Source organism: Babylonia areolata, chromosome 18 (assembly GCF_041734735.1).
Source record: "Babylonia areolata isolate BAREFJ2019XMU chromosome 18, ASM4173473v1, whole genome shotgun sequence".
Lineage (NCBI taxonomy): Eukaryota > Metazoa > Mollusca > Gastropoda > Neogastropoda > Buccinidae > Babylonia > Babylonia areolata.
Window position 1 is genome coordinate 2,096,888 of NC_134893.1, and position 3,829 is coordinate 2,100,716.

Here is a 3,829-nt window from a genome sequence, read left to right on the forward strand (position 1 = left end):
GCGGGTGACAGTTCCCGGAGGACGTCAGTGGACATGGGACCAACATACATGTACATCAGACATCAGTGGACATGGAAACAACATACATGTACATCAGACATCAGTGGACATGGAAACAACATACATGTACATCAGACATCAGTGGACATGGAAACAACATACATGTACATCAGACATCAGTGGACATGGAAACAACATACATGTACATCAGACATCAGTGGACATGGAAACAACATACATGTACATCAGACATCAGTGGACATGGAAACAACATACATGTACATCAGACATCAGTGGACATGGAAACAACATACATGTACATCAGACATCAGTGGACATGGAAACAACATACATGTACATCAGACATCAGTGGACATGGAAACAACATACATGTACATCAGACATCAGTGGACATGGAAACAACATACATGTACATCAGACATCAGTGGACATGGAAACAACATAATGTACATCAGACATCAGTGGACATGGAAACAACATACATGTACATCAGACATCAGTGGACATGGAAACAACATACATGTACATCAGACATCAGTGGACATGGAAACAACATACATGTACATCAGACATCAGTGGACATGGAAACAACATAATGTACATCAGACATCAGTGGACATGGAAACAACATACATGTACATCAGACATCAGTGGACATGGAAACAACATACATGTACATCAGACATCAGTGGACATGGAAACAACATACATGTACATCAGACATCAGTGGACATGGAAACAACATAATGTACATCAGACATCAGTGGACATGGAAACAACATACATGTACATCAGACATCAGTGGACATGGAAACAACATACATGTACATCAGACATCAGTGGACATGGAAACAACATAATGTACATCAGACATCAGTGAACATGGAAACAACATACATGTACATCAGTGAACATGGAAACAACATACATGTACATCAGACATCAGTGAACATGGAAACAACATACATGTACATCAGACATCAGTGGACATGGAAACAACATACATGTACATCAGACATCAGTGGACATGGAAACAACATAATGTACATCAGACGGACAGCACGGCAGGTCCACACTACGGCCACACCTTGGTCAAACCTGTGGCCCAAAAAAGGCCGGGCCGGCAGTGGTGTAAAATCAATAGCCCTCGTCTTCTGTCTTGTCCATCGATACCATCATACATCTTACCAACCATACCAGGGCTTCTGATGATATCTGTCAATGCCGATACAGCCACCACAGCTTGTTACTTCACAGAAGGCCTCTTTCAGGCACCCCTAAGGATATGTATTATCTTGGTTCTTGTGTCATGAGAGATTGGTATCCATTGACATACAGTACGTGATGTCTACGGCTTTCCAAACATCCCATGCCTGGGGCAACTGTAGAACAGGGGGCGCTGCAAGGCCTATGACGACACGCTCCAGTGCTTGGTGTGGAGAGCTGTCTGCAACACCCTTGTCTCCCCCCCCCCCTTAACCCCTTCCCTCCTGAGTTAACACCACGCCCCCCTTCGTGATGTTTGACATGCGTTGGAGACTTTAATGTCACTCCGCAGCAGGGCCGAACCCTGTTGAAATTCTGAATAATCGTCTGGCTGTCATCAAAATGACTGGTGACTTCCCCCCCCCTCCCCTTCATCCCCCCCCTTGCTTTTCCCGTTCTGACGTCGTTTCAGTCGGTCTGTCATGTGTGTGTGTGTGTGTGTGTGTGTGTGTGTGTGTGTGTGTGTGTGTGCACTTAACAGCTATCGTCCGTTGGAGAGAGGATAATTAAAACCTATCGTCCGTTGGAGAGAGGATCATTAAAACCTATCGTCCGAGGATTATCAGAACTGGGCTGAGCAGGACTGTTCCTTTTTGGGGAGGTATGTTTATAATCCGGCTGCTGATGCTGGAACCGGCGATTGGGGAACAAGTGAAGGGGGGATGATAGAGAAAGAGAGGGGTGGGAGTGGAATTAAGCAGAGCAGGGAGAAGAAAGAGGGCTAAGGTGGGAGAGTGGAGGGAGTAGGGGTGGAGGGGAGGGTGCTGGGGGGGGGGGGGGGTGGAGTGAAGGGGACAGCGCTATCGACCGCCCTTGCCCCAATGTTTGTGACAGGCTGTCGCGGAGTTAGGTCTTGAGGCTTGCAGTGTGCGTGCGGCACTGGACTGGATCCACCACTCACCCACAGCAGTCTGTCCGCCCCCAGCCCCCACAAAGACGGCCCGCTGTACACACAGCTCGCTTCCTGTAGTTAGAGAGCTTTGATCCTGCTGGCAACAAGTTCCTTTTGAATGGGCTGATTTTTAAAAGTTTTTTTTTTCACTGGAAGTGTGTTCAGAGTGTGGGAGTTTTTTCTGCCACCAATTTTTTTGTTTGTTTGTTTTTGTTTTTTTTTGGAACCATGGACTCTATCATACCCCGGTGGAAATGTGCCTGTACCACTTGATGTTCACGTCCGTGACATGTTGATATAATTGAAGATTTTTTTTACATTGGTTTCTGTTTTGTTGTAAGTTCTATATTTTGTGCGTTTTTATTTATTTATCTATTTATTTATTTATTTGTTAGTATCTTTTGTGTATCTTTTATTTTGTTTTTGTGAAGGCCATGTGAAGCATTCGGCTGTTTACGACAGTTGTTGAACTGTGTATCAGATCTGCGAATTTGATTCAAACTCATCAAAGGAGGAAATAAAGTATTATGCGTATTAAGTTACACTGTGAACAAAGTCTGTTAATCACATTGATGTATACTTAACTGTGAACAAACTCGCCTTGCTTAGAAGAACAACACAATGACTTATATTTGCAAAAACCCAGTTTATCACGCGTTTTACACGTGAAGACATCGGGCCAGTGGTTGAGGACAAGAAACCCAGTTTCTTTGCACGTGAACGAATCTGCGTGTGCTGGTCATAAGGTGGTCATAAGGGACAGAAATATGCATCACGGCTTTCATACGTGAACGAATCCGTCCGTGTTTAGAAGAAGAAGAAGAAAAAGAAAAAGAAGAAGAAAACGTTGAATGAATCGTCTCTTGACAGAAGAAGAACTCAGCTTTTCACGTGTTTTATGCTTGAACCAAGCTGCCTGTGGTCAGTCAAAAGGAGCAAAACCTAATTAATCACGCGTTGATTTTGCACGTGAAGCAATCGGCCTGTGTGGACGAGGATACACTGCCAGTGGTTGTTGCTGCTCCCGGCTGGACAGCCATGGCTTGGGAGGGGGGTGCGGGGGGAGGGGGCAGAAGGCGGTCAGCATGGCAGCATCAGAGGGGTCAGTGGAGGAGGACGCTGGTCACTGTGCTGCTGCTCCTCTGTCAGCAGCTGACCGTCCACCCCGTGCTGTCCCAGGGCTTCTCCAAACGGGTGAGCTTCCGGCAATATCCGTATTTCTTCTCCCCCTGTACTTTTCCGTTTAGAAATAGGAAAGAAAAGTTGTACATTGGTTGTGAATAACATTGTAATCATTTTATATATACTCTACATTTCTTCCCCTCCACTCTTTGACTGGCTTTCTTTTCTGTCATTCGAGAGAGGAAGAAATGTAGAGTATATATTACAATGTTATTTAAACAAGTGGAATTTTTCCGTCTTTGGAATGAAACTGAATGGAAAGAACGCAGGGGAAGAAATATCTGTCTGTCTGTCTGTTTGTTTGTCTGTCTGTTTGTCGTTCCGTCGGTCTGAAACGGGTAGGTTTCTATTTGTCTGTATGTTTGAAACGGGTGGGTTTCTATTTGTCTGTCTGTATGTTTGAAACGGGTGGGTTTCTATCTGTCTGTATGTATGTTTGAAACGGGTGGGTTTCTATTTGTCTGTATG

The 3,829-nt window shown here is 44.8% G+C and overlaps 1 protein-coding gene across 1 annotated transcript in view; it reads left to right on the forward strand.

Moving 5' to 3' along the window:
• Positions 1-2,142: 2,142 nt before the first annotated feature.
• The window catches only part of LOC143293161 (uncharacterized), a 212,381-nt gene continuing 210,694 nt past the window's right edge, over positions 2,143-3,829 (forward strand). The window contains exon 1 of the mRNA XM_076604084.1: positions 2,143-3,373. Coding sequence (XP_076460199.1) covers positions 3,218-3,373 — 156 coding nt within the window. The 5' untranslated portion in view covers positions 2,143-3,217. The remainder of the gene's footprint in view (positions 3,374-3,829) is intronic.